Source organism: Gossypium hirsutum, chromosome D05 (assembly GCF_007990345.1).
Source record: "Gossypium hirsutum isolate 1008001.06 chromosome D05, Gossypium_hirsutum_v2.1, whole genome shotgun sequence".
Lineage (NCBI taxonomy): Eukaryota > Viridiplantae > Streptophyta > Magnoliopsida > Malvales > Malvaceae > Gossypium > Gossypium hirsutum.
Window position 1 is genome coordinate 66,111,671 of NC_053441.1, and position 21,958 is coordinate 66,133,628.

The 21,958-nt window shown below is 31.7% G+C and overlaps 1 protein-coding gene and 1 long non-coding RNA gene across 2 annotated transcripts; one reads left to right on the forward strand and one right to left on the reverse strand.

Annotated features, from left to right (window-relative positions):
• Positions 1–102: 102 nt before the first annotated feature.
• On the reverse strand, positions 103–6,998 carry LOC107903415 (kinesin-like protein KIN-14F). The gene is made up of 17 exons (XM_041092580.1): positions 6,774–6,998; positions 6,406–6,611; positions 4,842–5,005; positions 4,588–4,731; positions 3,982–4,341; positions 3,816–3,884; positions 3,433–3,657; positions 3,235–3,316; positions 3,051–3,146; positions 2,784–2,963; positions 2,592–2,698; positions 2,317–2,495; positions 1,809–2,227; positions 1,560–1,723; positions 1,298–1,474; positions 511–1,199; positions 103–416 (listed from the first exon to the last, which is right to left on the reverse strand). The coding sequence occupies exons 2-17, from the start codon at positions 6,557–6,559 to the stop codon at positions 284–286; spliced, it is 3,342 nt and encodes a 1,113-aa protein (XP_040948514.1). The 5' UTR covers positions 6,560–6,611; positions 6,774–6,998; the 3' UTR covers positions 103–283.
• Positions 6,999–12,677: 5,679 nt separating this feature from the next.
• LOC107903414 (uncharacterized) lies at positions 12,678–14,481 on the forward strand. Its single transcript, XR_001685794.2, has 2 exons — positions 12,678–13,553; positions 14,094–14,481. It is a non-coding gene; the product is annotated as an uncharacterized lncRNA (long non-coding RNA).
• The last annotated feature ends 7,477 nt before the right edge of the window (positions 14,482–21,958 follow it).

Below are 21,958 nucleotides of genomic sequence, written 5' to 3' on the forward strand. Positions count from 1 at the left end.
GATGCAATTATTCACTCATAACCGAGTCCGGTTAACATTTTATTCATATGACTTGTGTTTGAAGGTATCCTTGATTATATTTAATGAAATATAGACCTTCTCTCAAGTAAAACAAATCATATATATATGTTTTTAAGTGTGCATATAATCAGCTTCAATGACATATCTTGATCAGCAAATGCAACCTGGAATTTGGAAACACCAACCTCAGTACTTACTGTACAAAACCTTTAAAAATATATCAAATTCCAAGAATTTAATTCCCCTATATACTGTAGTATCATCAAGGCAAAACCAAAAATTTCCCACGAGGTGATGACCGGCTCCTTCGAAATTCAGGCATCAAAGTTTTACTTCCATCCTTTGCCTGTCGGTTTTTCTCTCCCAGAAAAGGTTCTACTGCTTGCACTGAGCCCCTGCACATGGTAATACAATGTACGTTACTACTAAATTGATGGTATATCATAACTTATAAATGGAAATTGGTAAAAGAAAGCATTGAAAGTACACCTTGGTTCAACATTCTGTGAATTCCTGGTGATGTTCTGTCGAAACCTCTTCGTCTTCAACGCGCTGGATGTAAGAGAGCCAATGAGTATATTCTCATTTTCTGTCTCGGAGAAGTCGCTTTTTCGAGGCTCCTCTATTTTCTCACCAGCATCTATTTCAGAAAGCAATGTGACTGCTGCATCGGTTTTATGAAGTCTTGTAGGCAGTTGGTGCTTCATTTTAGCTTTGCTCTCAGCCTTGCTTTTCCTTATTCCACCTTGTCTAACATTAAGGGCTTGCCTAAACTGCTCTTCTTCGTGTTCCGGATGCAGTTTCTTCGTGCTAAGTTTATCAGAGATGCTATCTTGTTTGGAAATCTCTTGAGAACTTACATGAACCCTGGAGGAGTTGCTATCTACTGATGGGATCACGGTTGTACTGGCTAAGGATTTGTTAACCGGTACTCTAGCCGGAAATGGTACTTTTGAGACTGGTTGATTTTCAACTGTGTCAGCCTTGATCCTGCTTCTAATTAAGGCTCCTCTATCAGTGGATAAGGACCTCCGAACAGGAGGAGACGGTGACCTTGCATTTACTACTCTCAGTAATCTCTCTTCAGCTAGAATAGGCATCTTAGGAAATGTCTCCTTGTCTGCAAACACGGATGGAAATCTTGACCTCCTTTGCTTACCCGAAGAACAGCTTCTAGCCTGAAAAGGATCCAATATAGCCATAAAATAGATGTAAACAGTTTCATTATTCAACAAACTCCTGTCGAACTTTGAATGTCCAATATTTCTTCAGTTACCTCTGTGATTCTATTATCATCACCACGTCTCGGAGATGATTCAGGCTTACGTCTTGGAAAATGGAAAGGTGAAACCGCTCTTGCTCGTTGAGATTCAGTCGCGCTTCGAGCAGTTCCACCTTTCAGTTGTTCTACTTCTGCTTCTTTCTTTTCCAATGCAAGTTTAAGATTTGATATCTATGACAATGTTTAAATAAGGTATAAGACAATTTGGCATCCAAACTATATATAACAATGGCACTTAAAAATTTTAATAACTCACCTCTTCTTTAAGTTCTCGGATTTCACCGGTTTCCTTGTTCGATTTAGCTGCCCCGAGTTCTATGGAAGCAACCCTCTCAGCAAACTTCAGTGTGCTTACTGTCTCTCCAATGGAATTGACTTCAGGACTTATATGTACAAACATTAATGTTTTAGCATGACCACCTATCACACAAAAAGAAGTAAGATATGAACAACTAAAGAACATAAATTCAAACATATGTATATATATTTGTGTATATATATATACCTAAAGAATCTTGTAATACTTGAGTAAGCTTGCTATTTCTGTAAGGAATATGTGCACTCTTTTGTGCAAGTGCTGAGATGACATCTCCTAGTGCCGAGAGTGATTTATTTATGTGTTGAGCTTCCTTCAATCTGTCACCTACTGCCTCGGACTTATCCACTCTCTCGCTCCCAGCCAAATCCACCAAATGCAGGCAACCTTTGAGAATAGATCCAGAAACCAACTCTTTACCATACACATGAATAGTCAAAACACTGTGAGAACGGCTACTTCGCTCGTTTAAAGCCGTAGCACCTACAGCACGATTCTTTTGACCTGTTCTCATCAGTTCAAGAACATCTTGAGTACTTGAAACTGGAACCCAACTTGCATCAGGCACATTTAGGCCATTCAACTGAGAATTGTTCCGAATATCCAATGTATGGGTTGTTAAGGTGAACCATATGCCTGATTCAATAAAGTTATACAGTTCAACTATATAAACAAGAAAGTAAATGTGAAAGGATATCTTCTATTTGAGCCATCCATGACTAATAAATCTCTCACTTGTTCATTGTATATTTCAATCATTTGCACACCAACTTCATATTTAACAAAATCTGCTCTCTCCTTGGATATTTGAAACAGGTCACTTAGAGCACGGTAGTTTACACCCCACGTTTGCTTGGTATTCAAATCCGGTCCACTCTACGAAGAACAAAGAAAACGAATTGCAATTAAAGCTAGATGAAAGAAAAGAAGACTTTGTGCAGTTGGATACACAAGTACGGTTGACGAATATACCATTGTATATGTCTTTCCTGAGCCAGTTTGTCCATATGCAAAGATGCAAACGTTAAAGCCATCTAATACAGATCTGACAAGCGGTTGAGTATCGACATATATTTGTTCTGAGAATAATGCCATCACGATATGAATGTAAGAAGAAAGACGTGATGGATAACAAAGACTTAACCATATTGTATAGGAAAATACCTTGTGAGACGGTTGGTCCAAACACTTTGTTGAAAGAGAATACTTTTCTTGCATCTTTGCCCTGCTTTAAAGGATTGACAATCATGATGTTTCCATTTTCTCCTATGTAATCCACAGTTGATTGTCCGTTTGTTTGGCCTTGCAAAAAGGGCCTCACTCGACAGTAAACTCGTATTGTTCCTGTTTGAACATCATAAAAAGGATTTAAGTCAATAACCATTCATAACAAGCATAGATTCAGTTCATGTATCCAACATAGATGCAAACCTTTGAGGTCTTGGACTTGATTGTAAAGCATACGATTTTCTTCTAATACCTTGTGATAAGAAGAGGATGCCACTTCGAGACCCTTGATATGATGCACTAAAAAATGAAAAATATACAGTTTCATAATTTTATTCAAAAACATGTTAAAATGAATATGTAATGTCTTTGGTTGTAAGATTCTTACCTAGTCTCTTAAGTTCTTCCTCCCAATTTGAATGAATCTGTTTGACTTCAAGCTTTGTTTGTTGAAAATCTAATTTGATGTCCTAAAATGATATAAAACATAAGACAACAGGATGTCAGTTGTCTAAGGTATGTTTAGAATTATTCACGAGCTAATGAATGATAGCAGATCAGTTACTAAGGGAAAAAAGTTTCTAACCTGTATTTCTCTCTGCTGAAGATCAAGAAGGTCTGCATTAATGGCAGAATGACTAATGCTACGGCGAACAATGTCTCGTTTCCCACCACAGATGCAGAACTTGGAGACATCATTTGATGCCAGGCTAGTCTTTTGACCGAGATATAGTGAGATGGCTTCTATAAAATTGGATTTTGATAGAGAATTCATGTCAGCTTTCAGGAGTTTCTTCAGAAACAGCCCAAGCTGGAAAAGAAGCAACAAAAGAAACTATTAGATCATTTCAGCTCAGGGAGAATGACAATAAGGTATTTGTCTTGTATCTACAAGCATAGTTACTTGCTTTCCAAGGCATAAATACTAATCAGGACAGTGGCATACTGGCAGTTTGAAGTTCGTATTACCTGTGTTCCTTGGTAAACAAGCAATGTTGAGAAGTCCTTCACGATCTTACTGATTAATGTATCTACTAACTGCAAATTTGATCAATAAATCATACCGGACTACATGATAAAACAAAGAACTGACTCGGTTTAGACAGATCGATAATTTGGCAAGGATCTTACCTACCATTGCATTCAAGGGGAATTCTTCAATCCCATTGCTGTCTCTAAGGTAAGCTTGTAGAAGCCAAAGACCGAAGCGATCAAAAAGAAAAGCTAGAGCATTGGCAGTTTTGGACTCCTCAATTGTGACTTCATTAGAGAGATGGAGAAACTCCAATAATTGTTCATATTGCGATGAATCTGACCCATCCAGAGAATCGTCGGCACTTTCACTTCCAATCAAGGAAGGTAGTGACCCTTTTGGGAAGGCCGTAATCTTTACAGATCCTCCGTATCTCCAAACTCCAATTCCTCCTGCTTGCTTCCATCCATAATATCCTTTCAGACATAGAATGCAGTCCACAACTTTAGTCATTGAACCACCCTGAAGATTCAAGTTTTTTGTATTCATTAAACAGCATATTTGAAGCAAATAGAACCATCAAGATAACAATGCAGATAGCCGAGAAATTTCGAATCAATGGGCAAAAACATGCTTCTTAAAGAAATAATTGATGGAGCTTGAACTACTTGGATTGCAAAGTAGGCCAGGTAGAGAAGTATGCTACAAAGGCTGAAGAACTGAAAACAGTACATAAGTTTAATACATATCTAAGTTCTAATTTGAAACCTTTTCAACATCAGAAGCTTCAAAGGTCAAGAGCTGCATATCTTTTACAGCTACCAAGAAATTCCTCATGTTTTCAAAATACTGAATAGCAGATTGTGCTGCTCCTTCTGTTGACTGGTCTGGGATTATTGGATTTTCCACTATCTGTATACAAACAAGTTTCATAATCAGAAGCAGTTCAATTTTTTATTTCGAACAATGATAGAACATAATAAAGTTTGTGAAAGAAATGTGACAGCATTCCATTTGAGAACCTTAAGAACAGCTCCAGGATTGACTTTGTTAAGGACATTGCAAAGAATGAGCCCATTTCGAAGTGCAAGGCAAAATTCTTCTTCAGAGGGTTCTTTGGGCAGGGTTTCTGATGCACCTTGGTCCATCTGTCTCAACCACTCTGCTGCTTGGTACCTCCTTGAAGCTGATTGACATAAAGGATTAATGCAGTTAGTTTTTTCTCTATGTTACCGGGTCTCAGGTTTGAGTATCCGATACTGATATGTGTCTAACAAGGGTATGTCAGTTTTTTCTATGTGTTTGGAGGATCTTTAAAGCTCATATCCTCATATGTATGTGTTAGACAGGAATATCAGGTATGGATACTAAAAAAAAAATGAAGAGCCAGAGAACATAAGTTTTTAGACTCCAAATTTCATTAATCTCCCACAAGCAATATGATCCTAAACTCTAATCACAATTTGGAACAACAATTAAAATACTTTGAGCTATTGCTCCTTTGTTATAGCCTTAAAAGTATTAGAACAATGTGATCCTATGTTACTCGGTCTCGAGAGTATGTGCCCGAACATGGATATGTTTAGAATTTTCCAAGTTATTTCCATGTATTTAGAGGATCATGAAGACTCATATTTCAAAAAAAATTTTGAAAGTGTTACAAATACAATCAAAGTATCAAAACAAATATATGTCCGAAGAAGTATCAAACTATTACAACAAGGATTGTCTAACAAATCACAAAGTAGAACCAAACCATTACAACACAACTAGAATAAGAACTAGTACAGTTCAGATTAAAGCCAACAAACTAGACTAACTAGACTAGAACTCACATATGAAAACTGCACATGGTGGGACTTGGAGACCCACTCATATAATTGCACATGATGGATCTCGAACCTAAATGCACAAGATCCAAAGCCTCCACCTTTGCCAACCGAGCCATGCCTCATTGGCAAGATCTTAAAAACTAAACTCTACTCATCTATCATTTCATCTCTAAAATATCATATTATTAACATCAAATACTTCACATGCACTTCTCAATTTACCCTTTGTTCCTTTTCTTTACCATCATAATTTTTATTAACTGCTTAATTGATGCTCATCATCTATTTAGCCCCAAAAATAAGGAAAAGAAAAAGATGAAAAAGAGAAAGAGACTCTGATAATAATGAGTTGGAATGTCCCAATACCCTACACCAAAACTAAAGTAACATGCAGAAGTGGGTCTTCTTTTATTTTTTACAAAAGATTTTTACAAAACGAGATCGTAGTTCAAGGATAAGGAAAGGGTTACAACTATTGAAACATTCTAACTTCAAACAAGTTAGAATGTCACTATTGAACCTAAAACTTAAAAGACAATACCTTCATGCAACCCCTTTTGTACTTAAAAATTAAATATACACCTAACAATCCAATTGATGTGGACCTAAATCAGCACTATGATGGTATCAACAAGTAATAATACTAATGATAATACCAGAAGCAACTTTCCCAGAGAAAGATATATATATTATATATGTATGGATGGATAGATGGATGGATGGATGGATGGATGTGTGTGTATGTAGAATATACCTGCTTCTTCAGCTTTTCTTTGAGCTAATTCATTTTCATTGAAGACATCATCAGTGTTTGAAGGCTCAACATTGTTAGAGAGTAAAGCCTTTAAACCTTTGAGATTCTTGGAAGGAGAAGTGAAAATTGAATTAGAGTTGATTAGCTGAGGCATTTTATCAGTCACTTTTTCCCCCAAGAAGAGTTCTTGTGAAAGATTTTGATCACTGGACCAAAAAAAAAAATGAAACAACAATGTTGGTAAACAACTTAGAAGATGGTAAGAAAAAAACATGGAAAGAAACCATTTTTCTTAAGTTCTGCTAACAATATATGCTTCAAAGAAAACAAGCAGTTTCAGACAAGAAACTTAAGAAAGAACACTAAACCTTTGGGAGGTACTGAAAACAATGGCAGAAACCCAGAAATCTTGGAGAGAAGAAGCTAATCAGTTTAATTACTTTGAACGATCCAATATATAATATTATATATAGATATAGATATAGATATAGATATAGATATAGATATAGATATAGATATAGATATAGATATAGATATAGATATCTGACAACTGATATATGTATGTATGTGAGGGAGAGTGGAAAAGAACAGAGAGAACAAAGAAAAGGACTCCTCAAATTCAAAGTTCAAACGTTGGTGTCTTCATTTTATTAAAGACGACAAAAGAAGATTGAATATATATATATATGGTGTTTGTTTAATGTTTTGTGATTATTTAAGCATGTATCAACACCGTTGATTACATTTCTTGATTAATGTTTTGTGATGATTAAGTTTGCCATTGATTTCAAAGCATGAAACAGTAATCAATACAGATGCCAACGTGCATTCAACAAACATAGCTATACGTATTGGATTTAGAAATATCACAAATATTGGACCCTTTAATTTTCTGGATCAAAGGATTATATTCATTTTTGTGAACCAAAAATGTATCCCATAATTTAATTTGGTCATGATATCTCACCACTATTATTTACATTTTTAAAATTTCTAGTCAACAATATAGGGGCATCCATAGGGTTTTGGTGAAGAATAACTGAGAGTAGGTGAGAAATATGAGAAGATTCACCTGAGAATATTAAAATCACCACCACTCATTTCATTTAAGGATAAATTACACCCATTGTCTCTATTTATTATTAAGTTTTCATTTTAGTCACTCAATTTTAAAAAGTTATAAAATGGTCATTGAAGTATAATCAATCGAAAGCTCTACGTTTGGGTTTTCTGTCAAATACCCTTCATTTAAGAAGTTACAAAATAGTCATTAAACTATTCAAACACTGGATTATTGAAATCGCCAATGTATGACTAATCGAAAGCTTTCTTTCACATTCTCTTTTATAGTTCAGTTTTTTTCATAAAACTATTTTGAACATTTAAATTTTCTTATCCGATATCTGATACTAACTGTCAAATAGCCTTTATTTAAAAACACTGTACTTTTTTAACTTTTTGAATTGTTTAGAATATTGTGTACTGTTGGCCCCAATCTGAAGTATACGTTGGGATATGAATTTTTAATTTAATTTTATTGTATGCTTTTGGTAGGTTTGAAATGAAGAAGAGGCAAATAAAAATATAAAAAGTAGGGTAAGGTCCAATTTGGAACGTTGGATCCCTCAATTCAAATGATTGCAGAGGGCTTAGCTTTTTTGTACATTTTGTATGCCCCATTAACACGTTGGGTCCCTTTGCTTTTCTCATTACCTCTTTACTTTCTGTTTTTTTTTTCTTTGTTTTTGGCTATATATATAGTTAAAGAAGATCAAAGGTGGGGATGAAATTGAATACAACAAAAACTTGTTTTATAAGCAAGTACAACCAACCCAAAGGAATAAGGGGTTAAAATTTAATGTTGGTATTTAAGGGTGAGGTTAGAATGAATTTTTTTTTGAATGTCAGGATTAGATTACATATTTTTATGAAAGCTAAAATATAATTTCATTATTGTATTGATTTATATTTTTAGAATTTTTAGAAGGATTAAACTATAATTTTATTATGGACTAACTTATAAATTTATAGATTTTGAGGGATTGGTACCGAATTTAACATCCCATTAACTTTGATTGTACCAAAAGAAAATTCAAAATGGTCAAAATAAAATTAAATTCAATTGAGGTAGGTTGATTGAATCAATTTGAATAATTTTAAGTTTGGATTTGAACCATTTTGAGTTCGAAATATTTGCGTTTGTTAGTTGAGTTTTTCATGTCAAGTTATTTCGGGTTCAGGCATTTTAAGTTTAGGTCATTTACAGTTTTGGATTCAGATTTAATGGGTTTAGGATATTAATTTTCTATGATCGAACTTGAATTGGAGTTAATTAAATTAGATTTTCAAATTTAACTTATTTTTTAAATCGAAATTATGTAATTTCTACAGTAATGATTTTTTTTTAAAGAGTAGAATAAATATAAAAGGATGAAATAATGATGATCCAAACTTTGTGCTTCAAACATGAATGACACAATAGCCGGTTGACCCGGTTCTCCAATCAACCGTCCTATTCTTTGTGATTCATAGACAATAACCCAACACAAAAACTATTACTACTAACCTCTTCAATTAATGCTCCAAAATCTCTTTCATCAAACACTATATATATATATATATTCTTTTAGCTTGTCTTGTCTGCCATTGTAACATTCATGTGTTTATGCTCAAATTTATTACAACATTTGAAAGTGGATTATCTCTATAGCATTTTGTGTTACTTTTTATATAATTATAAATTCATAGTTGTTGATTGAGTATTAGTTTGATTAGCATGAGTATTGTTGTCAATATAGGTAGACGTAAGTTTAAGTGATTTAAAATGCATTATCCTCCTATTTATGAGTTAGGGAGGAGCTATGGGTAGTTCTAGGCATTGTGTCAAGAAGAGTAGATATGATCAGAACCTATGCACCTTTTTACTCAAAAAATGGGTAAATTACTCAAAAAACTGATCATTTCTATTAAAAATTTCATCAATTTCTACTATTAAAAACTGGCATGGCTGACTAAATAACCAAACAATTACACGAGGTGTGCCATGTGTACCTCATTCTAGCGTATAGCAACTAGTTTTTAATAGTAGAAATAGATGAAATTATTAATAGAATAATCAATTTACCTTTAGATCTAACATGTAGAGACTAATTTGTCAATTTTTTAGTAAAAGATGTAAAATACAATCTGACTTATAGTACAAAGACCTTTATAATATTTTTACTGTTGTTCACCTCGCAATTCAAGTCATGAATTTGAATAATAGGAATTGTCCATTTGTAATATGTGTACGTGACAGTAATTTGCTACTGCTAAATGTAGGGGTGTTGAAACGGTCGGTTCAGTTATTAGTCGAACTGAACTAGTATTAACTGAACTGTATAATCCTTTAATCGTCAACTGAACCGAATTTTTAAAAAAAAGTTAACCGAATTGAAATATTTTGATTAATTCAGTCGATTAACCGAATTAGCCGAAATTAATATGTTTTTGTTTTTGGTTAAAACAAGTATAAAACATATAAAAAAATATATTGAAATTAACCGAAATATATGTTTTTGTCTTGAAAGTTAACTGAATTAACTGAATTAATGTTATGTCTTGAAACACTACATAATTAAAAATACTACATAAGTCTTGAAATTAACACATAATATTAATAATTAAGTTTGATTAATTCGATTAATTACCCGATTTCGAACTGAATTAACCGATAACTAAAATTTCGAAAAACTATTAACCGACCACCGATCGATTAACCAAATTAAACCAGCTAGATAGATTAATTCAATTGAACACTCCTAGCTAAATTGTAAGAACCAAGTATTGCATTATTTTTCATATATTTTTTTTGAAAGAAAAAAGCATGATGGTTTTGGGTCCTCCATTATTCACGTTATCAATAACATTAATGTTTATATAACTCTAAATTATTTTCTTCATAATTCATAAAATAATTAGATTTTTTAAGATTGACAGATGTGCAATGTTGTCTTTGATTGTGTTGCCAATGGTAGATGATCTTGGGATTAGGTTAGGGTTTAAGCATTTACTAATTTTGGGATCAAGGTCACTCTATGTCTCATGTTTATAATCTTGCATTCAATCATGGTTAATAGTTTGATTAATATCGTTATTGCTGTAATAATAAGAAGAATATGAGTTTAAATATATTTAAATACGTATTATTTTTCAATTTTAAAATTTTAAAATTTATGTGTAGTAATAAAAATTGTATAAAAAATATAATTACGCGAAACTCTATGAATATATAAAATATTTTAAAATAATTAAATATAACCATATTAATATATATTCATATTCAACGCTCACGAATTATTATTATTTTTAATGGATTAATGTTGAAACCAGCCTAAGCTTTGTGTCTCACTTTGAGAATGTATTAGGTATAATTATAAATTGTGGGTTTAGTTTTTTTTTTTTAATTTGTATTTGGTTATTTTTAATTTATATATTTTTTGAATTTTAAAATTTTAATCCTGATTAAAATGGTATGGGTTAAATTTATTAAGTTATTTTATTTTCAAAATATGATGTAGCAAATCGCTATTTTTACGTGCTAATTACAAAAAGAAAAAAAGGTAGTTAAAGGATTTATCGGCTATTATTTATATCAGGATTGAAATTTCTAAATTTGAGAAGTATAGGGGCTAAGAATGATCCAATTAAAAAGCATGAACTAAATTTAAAACCTTACATATAGTATAAGACTAATAGCAAATTTTAACCAAGCGTATTTAACTACTACCATTCGGGTCAAGACTGAATTTACAAAATTTTAAAAATATAGAATCTAAAATTGACCAAATTAAAGTACACAGACTAAATCCATAATTTATGTAAAGTATAAAGACTAATAACAAATTTAACACGAAATTTCACCTTTTCCAACCAAATATTAGAAAATGGACCAATACTAGAAAGTTCCATTATAAACTAGAAAAATATTTGAACTCGACTTGCTTAATAGCTCAAGCTGCGAATTTGCATTTTTCTTTCAAATTTTGAAATTATAATAGCTTGGAAGTATTTATATCTACACAAAACCTCAAAAGATGAAATCTAATAAATTTCAGCTTCGAATCTACAATTATTCCCCTACCTCAATACAATCTCTTACGAAAAAAATAGACTCAATTCATGATTTGACCTCTAAACTATACTCGTTTTTCATTTTAGCATCTAAACTTTTCTTAGTCTCACTTTGGTATCTGAACTATCATTTCCATCCCAACTTAACGTAAAAAAAAAGGGTTTCTAATAAGAATGTGACATGTGTCACATTCTTACTAGACATCTGTAATATTTAGGGTAAAATGAGATGAAAATGATAGTTTAAGTACTAAAGTGGGATAAAAAAAAATTTACGTACCGAATTGGAAAAGGGATATAACTCAAAAGCCAAATAGTAAATAAATCCACAAAAAATATAATAATGTTTGTTTCCTTATACTTTGGGCAATTTATTGTGAGGAGCTTAGCCCAATCAACACTAAAAAACGGGCTTAAATAAAATCATAGCTTAATGTAATGGTTCCAAAGTGGGCTAATTCTTTGCTCAATGAACAAGATCTATAGATTTAGATCTCACCATTCCGATATTTGTAATTCCTTTTATCCTTCATATCTATTTTACGCTTTATATTCGGGATTTATAGTTATCTTTCTCGATAACGTCGTCTTCAAAATTCAAAAATCCATTCAAGAGTGAAGCCAGAAATTTTCTTTGGAGGAGGCAAATTTGAATTAAATTTTTAAGAGAGCTAAAATGTAATTTCGTCATAGTATCAATGTAAAATTTTACAACTTGAAGGGGTTAAACTGTACTTCTTTTTTTGTTTTTGGAGAGGACATAATTTAATTTTATATTTTAAGAGGGGGCCAAATAAAATTTTACCATTAAATTAATTTAAAATTTTGCAAATACTCAAAAGATTAAAGGGGCAATTTTTTATTTTTGGGAGCCAAGGTCCTTGCCTAACCCTCTAGCTTCACCCTGCATGCGTTATCTCCTTGAAAGTGTAATTTGTTGGTTTATAATATATATTTTTTATAATAATATTTAAAGAGTTGTATATCTGTATAAATTTTGATATATTTATTGTCACATCTCGAAAATCGAGTTAGAAGAAATCAGATTAGTGGATCAAGAGTTGTCATGCTATAAATTTTAATTTAAAATTCAAAAAATTATTACAAGAATGAGTTAGTGGCTTAATGGTTAAGGAAAGTAAGGAGATGGTGTAATTGGCTTAGAAACCCGAGTTTAATTTCCCTCGCTCACAATTCTTCTTTCATTCTAGCTTTTTTCCATTCACTCCTAATTAAATTGTGATATTTCAATCTGACTCAAACACGAAAGTCTGATTAATTTGGATAATTAAAGGTTTTATCTTAATTATACTAGTCATCCGACTCCCTCTCTTCTTTCTCTCATATTTTTCTTCCTCTTCCTCTTCCTCTTCCTCTTCCTCCTTGTGTGGTGTCGTTTTGCTTATTTTTCTCCTTTCCTCCCCTCCTTTTCTCTTCTCCATTTGTTGCCGATTTTTGCTGCTATTTTTACAGCCAATTTATTGCTATTTCCAGCCTCCAAAATCACTATTTTGTTGCCAAAAATTCCTTTTTTATGCCGTCCTTATCAGCTCTTTTTTACCGTCGCCTGTGGTGGTGTGCCGCCCTTTGATCACCACTTTTGGGGTTGCCATTTTTTCCTTCTTTTGCTGCACTATTTGATACCTTATTCCATCACTTATTCCTTGTTTAGAACAACTCCAAAATTTGTCAATTGAGTGTGCATTCGATCTCTTTTAGGTCGTTGATTCAAATCTAGGAAACAAAAAGTGTAAGTGCGGATTATTCCATTTAAAATTTGCTATTTTGGGTCGATTGTTCTAGGGCATTAGATTGATTTTTACCTATTGATTTTAACGCCCCAACTCAGCAGTGAAGTCAGATTTTTTTCGCACTCTTGCTAGGCGTTGTTTCAATGTAAGACTGCTCGTTTTTGTGAATCTGAAAATTCGTTACTGAAATATTGATTTGGTCAAACCCTTAGGGGTGTTTCAAGGCTGGTCTTAAGTGCGAAAGTGCGGATTTTACAGCGTAGTGCTGCGAGTAGTGAAATTAAGGTATGGGTCCTAACTTTGCATAATTGGTTGCAAATTGATAATTTAAAATATAATTTGATAAAAAAATACTTGCTGGTCGAGCATGGCCAAATGGCCTAAGAGAAATAAAAGGTTTCGAGCGATGTACGTATCCTAAAATATTGACTAAGTGGTTAGGCTCCTTATTGGGATTGTTTATATGCAAAATTTCTATTTATGATTGCCTGTTTGGATGCCATGATTATGGATTATTGAATGTTGGTTGTGACATATTTTGAAATTATAATATATCATGAATATTGGTTAATGGATGCATGCGTAATGTTTGACCTTCTATAACATTGTTTAATTGTATACTCGTATGACTTAATTGTATTGTATGTTACATACCAGTGAGATTGTTAAATGGGTTGACTGACTATATGCAAATTTGAAATTGAATATGTTACTGAAAGCATGTATGAATGCCAATGTTAAGTGAAAAGTATGCAAGGCATACACCAACATTGATTATTGATATGCATGGCAAGCACCTCATTGTACCAATATTGATTTTGGTAGCATGAATTGCTCCTTGATTGTATGTCATTTTGCATCTGTATGGGGTGAGTATTTGTGGTTAAGGGAGGAGTTCTATGGAGATCCGACAACATTTAAAGTCCACAATACTATTGTCAATGCACTGCATCGGAGATTTGAGGAGATTGGCAAATTTATCGCATTTTTACTAGCAACTTGTTTGCATTTTTACTGGCAATTTTATCTGCAATATTGTATTGGTGATTTATCCACATCGAGCTTTGGCTCTTACTATTTTGGATTTTGTTAGACGAGTTCTGGGAAACTCGTGGTTTATAACAGATGGTTGGGGAGGAACCTTTTACACTGCATCATTTGTATCATACCATGCCCATACTCCGTTATATATACTATTATGGTTTAATATGGACTCTTAGGCTCCATTTGTTTCAATGTAAAAGTTTTTATGGAAAATATTTTCAGCTTTTTCCGATATTTGTTTTATGTAAAATAGGATGATCAATGTAAAAAATTTTTCAGTCAACGTAAAATTACCTTCTTATTCCTGTAAAATATCTTACCAATTTTTTTTTCCGTAAAATATTTTCTACACTGATAAGGCTCTGTTCACTATAACACCCTTATATTCAACCCAAATATCGAGTTAAAGCACTGGGATGTTACATTCTCTACTACATTATTCACTTATCAAATATTTTCTTATAAACTTTCATAACTTTTTAATTTAGTCCCTTGTTGTCATAAAAGTTCAATATTCACTAATTAATCATATTAAATCAATATTCTTTCTTGTTACACTTTAATCACATGACTTATCTCAATATTTTATTTCATATATCAAATTTCTGTGTATTTCACTTCTATTATTTCGTCCACATATTTTTTCAAGTTTAACAATTTAGTCACTGTCATCATAATAATTCCATATTTATGAAATTGCCCTCAAATTTTACCTTTTATGCAATTTAGTCTCTAAACCCGAAACTTGTAATTTCACCATTTTTAATCGTAAATCATGTTAGCCAATTTTTACCCAACCTTATAACAGCCCATATTTATAAAAAATTTACGATATTTCCCTTGAATTATACCTTTTTCATAAATAAGCCCCTAAACCTTAAAATCATCAAAAAAAATACTTAACAAAATATGTTTGTTTAATAACCAAACTCAAAAATCTACCATAAAACTTCAAAAAGACCTTAAACTTATTCATGGAAAGTCCCTAAACTTTTAAAAAATCTACAAGTTGACCCCTGGATTAACTAGACTAAACTAAAACAGTCACAAAAACATAAAAATCATTAAAAACGGACCTCGAAATTTCACACATGCCTGAGAGAGAGCTTGGTTGAACCTCTTGGTGTCAAAAATGGTGTTCTTGTGCTTGAGGAAGAAGAGCAATAAAATAAAAATCTTTTGCTTTCTGTTTTTAGTATATTTTAACTTAACTTTTTATTTTATTAAAATAACGTATAAATTAACTAATATCAACCACCAACCGTCAATACCATTTACTTATGGTATTATTGCCACATAAACCCTTGTGGATTTATTAATTTAATTATTTATCACCTTTAACTAATAGAATTTAATTTTTGTACTCTTTATAATTTAGTCCTTTCCAATTAATTAACTATCTAAATATTAAACTTTTTTAACCAAATTTTAATATGACCCTAATAACACTCCATAAATATTTAATAAAATATTTACGGGCTCAGTTTATAGAAACGAGGTCCTAATACCTTATTTTCTAAACCCACTTGACTTTAGGGACACTCCACTTAAACTTAGTTATTCATTCAAATAACATAATTTACCATATCAAAATAAAATATAATAAAATATTTAACTCATAAATATTAAATGATAACTCAATCGTCGGATTTATGGCCTCGAAACCACTATTTTCGATACCATTGAGAAACGAGCTATTATAACATTAACTTTTCTAGAAAAATAAATTATTTTTCAGAAATCATTTTCTGGAAACTATTTTGAGTATAACAAACGGAGCCTTATTGATATAAACTCCATGAGATGGCTTTATTGTCTTTGGTTAATGCATATATGCACTGATTGATAAATTACTCTATTTATTATGGTTGTTGTGTTGATGTCCCTATGTCTAATTACTGTATTGTTATATGTTTGCTTAAACAACTCTTAAACTCACACTAAGCTTTCATAAGTTCACTCCCCACAGTGTTTAACTTTTCAAGTAAACCTCGAAACTAAGATCGAACTTAGCATATGAAGCATCACCTCAAACATCGGACACTTTTTAAATATTATTAATAAGTCTCTATTGGTTTTGATTTGTAATTTTAAATTATTTCTAATTTGTGGCTTGGTAAATTTTCATTTAGGGATTTTTATATGCATGGATTACTTAAGCATAATAACTGCGAAATACATTATATTTGGCTTAAGTAAAATTTGATATTGTTCTTCAATTTCCGCCGCATTGTAAAGAAATTGTTTTTGAAAATAAATCGATAAGGCAACTAGATTTCGAAAATGACATGAATAATGGTCTTTCTGTTGCATTAGTTAATATCTAGTTTTTACAAAGTAGAGCGACAAACAAATGGTTCTTCTAAAACAACACTATCAACAATAAAATTAATCTTAAGTATAGATGACTTAATAAATGAATGTTTTAAACCTAACTCAAAGTACAACTGTGGTTTTTCTCTAAAATTAGTCGATTTAAGGTATTCAAAATTATCGTAAGTTAGCTTAGCCATTTCGATGGCTAATATAGCATTCTGAATTTAGCCATGACGTCTAGACCAGGTTAGGGAGGTTAACTCATTCTTCATATTAGATTATGCTATACCCATGACATAGACCTGTTTATAGGTCGAGCTATTCCCCCAAGCACGAAGGCCTACTTGAAATTTGGGTGGGTTGGGCTTGAAAACAGATCTGAGAAAAAAATAGTCTCGTTTAAAATATAGGTCAAGCTTGGGCTCAAATGTTCAAGCTCGATCTAACTTGGTTTTTTTTATATTTATAATATATTATATATTATATTGTTATATATGATATAATTTATAACACATAGAACTAAATCTATAGTAATATATAATACTATAATGCAGGTACACCAAAATGTTAAGATCCCTATATATAAAATTTTAATAAATGAAAAAAATATATTAAATTATTAAATATTAAATTAAAATATTTTAAAAAAAATAAAAATCATATAAGTGGGCCTAAAATGGAATTGGGTTAGTCATTTACAAATATGAGTAGGAAAGTAAAAAATATATATGGATAGGCACGAGCATAAATTGTGTTAATATAATGCTTAAGCCCGGCCTAACCCATGAAAACCTCTACTCATGATGTGTGTTAAAAATATTTAACAAATATATTTATAAAAATAAATAAAATTTTGGTTGAAATGGTAAAGCTAATATATTGAAAATAATGGCTATAAAGTTCAAATGCTATCGCGTGCATTGTTTTAAAGATTTTACATAAAATATAAAATATAAAATAACAAAAATACTCTTATATTAATGTTTTTTATTTTTTTAAAAAGAGATTTTAATAATTTCTTAACTGAGTTGGGTTTCGATTGATGGGTGACACCTAAAGGTATTTATGGCCTGGGCTTAGGCATGAATTAACACATTTTATGTTTGCCCAAGTCCGATCCAACCCGAAATATGAGTCTAAAATTTTGTCCAAATTCACCTATAGTTGTAAATGTTTAACCCAAGCCTATTTTAAGTCCGCCTATATATATTTAAAAATTTTAAAAATAAATTTATATTATTTTTAATTTAATAATTTTATATATAGTCATCTAACATTTTTTATTGTTTACATTATAGATTTAATTTTTATGTGTTATAAATTATATAATATATAAAACATTAGAAACTTAAAAAAAAAGGGGTCGGACCTTGAATGTTCAAGCTCAAGCCCGTCTCATATTTTAAACGAGGCTAATTTTTTGGGCATAATATTTTTATCCAAACCCATTCAAAATTCAACCGGGCCTTTGGGCTTGGGTGAATAACTTGTCCCATGAACAGATCTAGTAACATCAATAAATATGATAAATTTTTTTATACAATAACTACTACTAGTACCCAAACCCACCCATAACCGCTAAAACCTTAATTTGGAGTAAAATGTCAGTTTAAGTGCACTTGGATCCACATTCTCTTAATTATTATAATAACCACAACACCGATCAAATTAAAACTCAGTCCATATATTTTATTTCTTGGTAAATGTATAAATGATATCGAAAAAAATACCAATACAAGATGAAATTAGATTAGATATATCTACAAGTTTTAAAATACTAATCTTTAATACGAATACGAATTGAATGAAGTGATAAATTATATTGTACTCTAAAAATATATAAATAAAGAAAAGAGAGAAATTAAAAAGCTGATGCAAGCATTAAAAATGGGAAGACAGAAATAGACAGCACAGCCATTCACCCACCCACAAAATCAAAAGCAGGTGGCTGAGTCTTCCAATAAAAATTTTAGGCAAACGGTCCCTACACCAAGATTTGCCACTCTACTTGAAACTTTGAAAGGGACCCCCTTTCTTCCCTTTAATTATTATTTTTTATATTATGCAAGTACATTATACTATTTATATTTAGGATTCGTGATGATGGAAGATAATAATAATGATGGTGAGATGAGAAAAAAAGATATCTAATAGAACCCCTTGAAGAACAAACTTCAATAAATTTCAGTAATAGCTTTAATCGACCCCTCAAGCTTGAAGAACTTTCACCAGCAATCTCCTAGAAGATTGAGTTGAAGACTATTCCAAAGGAGAAGAACTAAAAAAAGGAGAAACAAATCGCTAAAAACTAGCCTAGAGAACAAACTTTGATGCACTCTTTTCTCTTAGCTTGGAATTGAAGTAGTTGTTTACTTAGTAGGGATTTCCACGCATCTTTTGTACCAGTTGGACATTATTTGGGCAATTTTCACTCATGGTCTCTTTTCTCTCAACCTTTTTTACTTTGCTACTTTGAGCCCTTCACATAATTTCTTCATTTTCACTTGATCATTGCACACATCTTTGGGATCCAAAGGGGCTAAAGTAAACTTTTTCACATGAAATACGAGGGAGTATCTATTCAATTTTCCATGGTAAACGGCATCTCGACCAAACTACCATGGTCTCCCCAACAGTAAATGAACAACATGCATTGGGACTACATCACACCAAACATCATCAGTATAATTTCCAATTTTAAAAGAGATAAGACATTGTTTTACCACTTTTACTTCGAATCTTTCATGAAGCTAGCCACTAGAGACGATATGAATTAGGGTGGTTTTGACAGGGTAGTGAAAGGGAGTCCACCAAAAAAATGCTTAACACATTAGCACAGCTGCCATTATCAATAATAAGTGAACATAGTTTCCCTTTGTTCAGACATCAAGAGTGGAAGATGTTAGTCCATTGCTCATCAGAATCATCCCTTGCTTGGATATTAAGGGTGCATCGCACAATAAGGCAATTGGACCCTAAAAGATCCTTACCATCAGTAGGAGGTTCCAACACCTCCTCTTCATAATCTTCAACCAAAGCGAGCACATTAAGATTGTCGAAATCAGAATTGAAAGTGTATTCTCCATCGTCTCGAACACGCATAATTCGTTTATTTGGACACTCGATGTGATAGTGCTCTCTCCCATTACACTTAAAGCATTTAATCTCATGAGATCATTTATGATCTTATGGAGAAAAAATGGAATTCTGCTTAGAAGGGGCATCCTTAAAAGAGATGTCTTATTTCCACTCAAATGGCTTTAGCTCGTCTATTTTCAGCAATATACGATTCCCATGAGTTTGGGAATGGTCTTTTGAAGTGCTTCCTCAAGATCCACACATGTTTGGAGCTCAAGGATATCAAATATGAGAAAATCCCACCCATTCACAAATCAAGATATGTTAGTCTCCTCTTCTTCAGAGATATTTGTTCAAATCATGAGCAACTACATTACCTTTAAGTATTCATCAACGGACTTTGTGCCTTGAGCAAGATGTTGAAGTTTCCGTTGATTCTCTCTATGATAAAATGATGGAACAAATTTCTTTCTCATTTCATCTCATCCCAAGACTTAATCGATATTTCACGGTTCATTCATTGGTTCAACAACAATTGAGTCCACCAACTCTAGACATAATCAGAAAATTCTAAGGCTGCCAATTGTACCTTTTGCTCTTCTAGACACTTGTAATAGGCAAACATGAGCTTGATATTGCTTTCTCAATCATAATATGCATTTAGATCATTCTTCCCTTTGAAGGAGGGAATCGAAAACTTTGGTTTAACCAATGAAGGCTATTCACAATCACTATAACCCGAAGCATAATCATACTTATGAGGTCCATGCCTCCCTTGATAATGGTCATTTTGAGGTTGTTCATCTCTCACATTGCTACCTTTATCATATGATTGGGCATCCAACCTCTCTAACGTCTTACTTATGTAGCCATCATGAGATCTCATTGGTCGTTAAACAAAGCCTCAAACTTGTCATTCATCTCCATAATTTCATGTCAGTCAGACTAGCCACGTTTTTAACTTGTGGCCTATCATCATCATCATCATCTCCACGACGGGTACAAACCATTTTGCAACTTGAAAGCACAAACACTCAACAAAGAAAATGTTATAGAAATTTCTCACTATCAATACTCACAAGAAATAATACTCTAAGAGGCAAAGGAATAAAATTTAAAAAAATTAAATATTGTAAATTTTAAAGTGAATTCAACAATAAACTTCTGTAAAGATATATTGGTGCTCATTCGCTAACAACACAATCCTAAGGCGCAAGGAGGCCAAGAAAAAGCTCGACACCAAATATTTGAAGTTGCACGGAGGAAGGAAACTACAACTATCATTGTACCTACTAACAAAAGAAACAAGAAAGTGTCAGATTACGTAATAGAAGTAAAGAAAACTAAAACAAATGAAAACTTAAGACTAAGAGTAAAAGGAAATAAAATTTAACTTAAAAAACTCAAAATTGCAAAGCAACTTACAATTTTCATTCAAGGTGTTCCCAATGTGCTAAAATCACAAGTTTTTTAGAATTTTTAATTTTTTTTTATAATTATAATGTTTGGAAAAATATTTTCCTATAGTTTCAATAATTAAATTATGATACTTTTTTTATATAGTTTTAGAAATTCTTGACAAAAAAATTAAAGTTATCCTTGAAATAAATTTAAAAAACAATAAATAAATATTTTAGCTATAGTTTATATCTTAAATTAAGTAGGGATAAATATCAAATTTGATACATGAACTTTAATTTGATGCAGTTATACATATGAAACTTGAATTGTGGTTCATATATATCTACGAAACTTTGATTTTGATTCAGTTGTATACATTTAAAAAAATGAATACATATATTTATTTTCATATTGGATTAATATAATTTATTTGTGTATGCAATATATTAACTTACAATCGTGTTAATTCAATTATAATGTTGTCGTTTTGTGAAATTTGAATAAAACCAAAATTTCATTTATATAAAAGTAGAAAAAAATTAAATTTTATGTATAATTTTAATATTTATCTTAATTAACAACAAATTAACACTCATTTTATCATCTAATTACTAAATTACGGAATAATAAAAATTTTGTGAATTTTCCAATGGTTTGATGACTAAAATAAAAAAAATAGTAACGTAATCTTAATAATAGAAAACTTGAAAAGATTAAGGGTTCATTTAGATGTACAATACGTTTAATTACGATTAATGTAAAAATAATGACCACGACGGACTAAAAATAAATCCCATCCACAGAACCATACAGAGAAGGCGATGAATGTGGGAAAGACAGCTGTGAGGATA